Below are 1,257 nucleotides of genomic sequence, written 5' to 3' on the forward strand. Positions count from 1 at the left end.
CACATACCTATATATAACATCTATTTCATTAGAACTATTTTCTTCAGCAAAATAGGAAAAAAATTTGGGAAACCAGTCGTTTTCGCAACTTGTTTTATTTGACTTGTAAGTATTTGTAGCAATCCATGCATAATCCTTTATAAATAGCTTGTGATGAATTGCTTGGATAAAAGTCGAATTTCCTTCAAGACGATAGACAAATTAGGCGAAAAACCCATGTTTATATGCAATTCGTAGCGGAAATTTAGCTATAATAAAATGTTTACATTGACCGCTCGCCCCTCACAACATGGCGTCGCGCACGTACCACTGCCAGACGGAAGTTCAGTCAGTCACGCGCTTCCTCAAAGATTTCCGGGATTTTCCAACATCGCTCCTGGAGYCTCGGCACGGGAAGTCTCTACTGTAATGAACAAACGTTCGACTCGCGTTTTCACGGCTAAGTTCGCTGGCGGAGACCAGCAGCAGGAGCACAAACTGAGAGCGGATGGCAGAGAGGGCCTCGGTGGTCAGATGAGGGAGGTCCAGGTCATCGGGATGGCAGAGGTTACTTGCCCGGCTGACCGAGCATCGTTGCGGGTCAGTGTGAGCAGCATCAAGGAGTCCGTCAACGAGGTGACCGAGAGCGTGACGCGGAGACTCGACTACATTTTACAGGCTCTCAGGTACAAACAACTGGGGTTAAGTTTGTAGCAGAAAAAGTGGCGCACTTCTAGGGATCATGCTACCTTGGTGAGCAGCATCTTTTTTGAACGCATGGACGGAGCCAGGGGGTGGCCAGGGGTGGCCAGGGCCACCACAGACAAATCTTTGGCCACCCGATGGAGATGTGACGTTCGCAAACGATCCAAATCTTTTGAACGACTCTTTACAATGAACGATAGGAGCCGAATCGCGGACAGGAACGAGCCATTTGTAGTTTTATTTCTTTTATTCCTCATATAATCTTTATTTTTTTCATACTTAAATCGCTCCCGCTTTGCTTTTTCACGGAAAACAGGCGGAGTTGTGGAGTTCAGAAGCTCACAGTGGGGGGGGGTCTGCTTAATGCTGCATTCACACCGAACGCGATTTCAGCTTCAAAATCGCAGCCAACGCTGAAGTTGGTCGCTTGTGCACTTTGAGGTCAGACGTAGGTCAGCTCTTGAAGCGCTGCACGGCAAGAGCCTCCCCGCCCCTCCCTCCTCTGTCGGGCTCTAATGTCGGATGAGGAAGTGGCTTTGCTTTATTTACAGAGAGCAAGAGCATGTCACGTTC

The 1,257-nt window shown here is 48.2% G+C and overlaps 1 protein-coding gene across 1 annotated transcript in view; it reads left to right on the top strand.

The window, feature by feature from the left end:
• The first annotated feature begins 340 nt into the window (after positions 1 to 340).
• The window catches only part of irak1bp1 (interleukin-1 receptor-associated kinase 1 binding protein 1), a 4,001-nt gene continuing 3,084 nt past the window's right edge, over positions 341 to 1,257 (top strand). The window contains exon 1 of the mRNA XM_014019262.1: positions 341 to 665. Within this exon, the coding sequence (XP_013874716.1) occupies positions 409 to 665 (257 nt within the window). The 5' untranslated portion in view covers positions 341 to 408. The remainder of the gene's footprint in view (positions 666 to 1,257) is intronic.

Source organism: Austrofundulus limnaeus, unplaced genomic scaffold (genome assembly GCF_001266775.1).
Source record: "Austrofundulus limnaeus strain Quisiro unplaced genomic scaffold, Austrofundulus_limnaeus-1.0 Scaffold214, whole genome shotgun sequence".
In the NCBI taxonomy this organism is placed as follows: domain Eukaryota; kingdom Metazoa; phylum Chordata; class Actinopteri; order Cyprinodontiformes; family Rivulidae; genus Austrofundulus; species Austrofundulus limnaeus.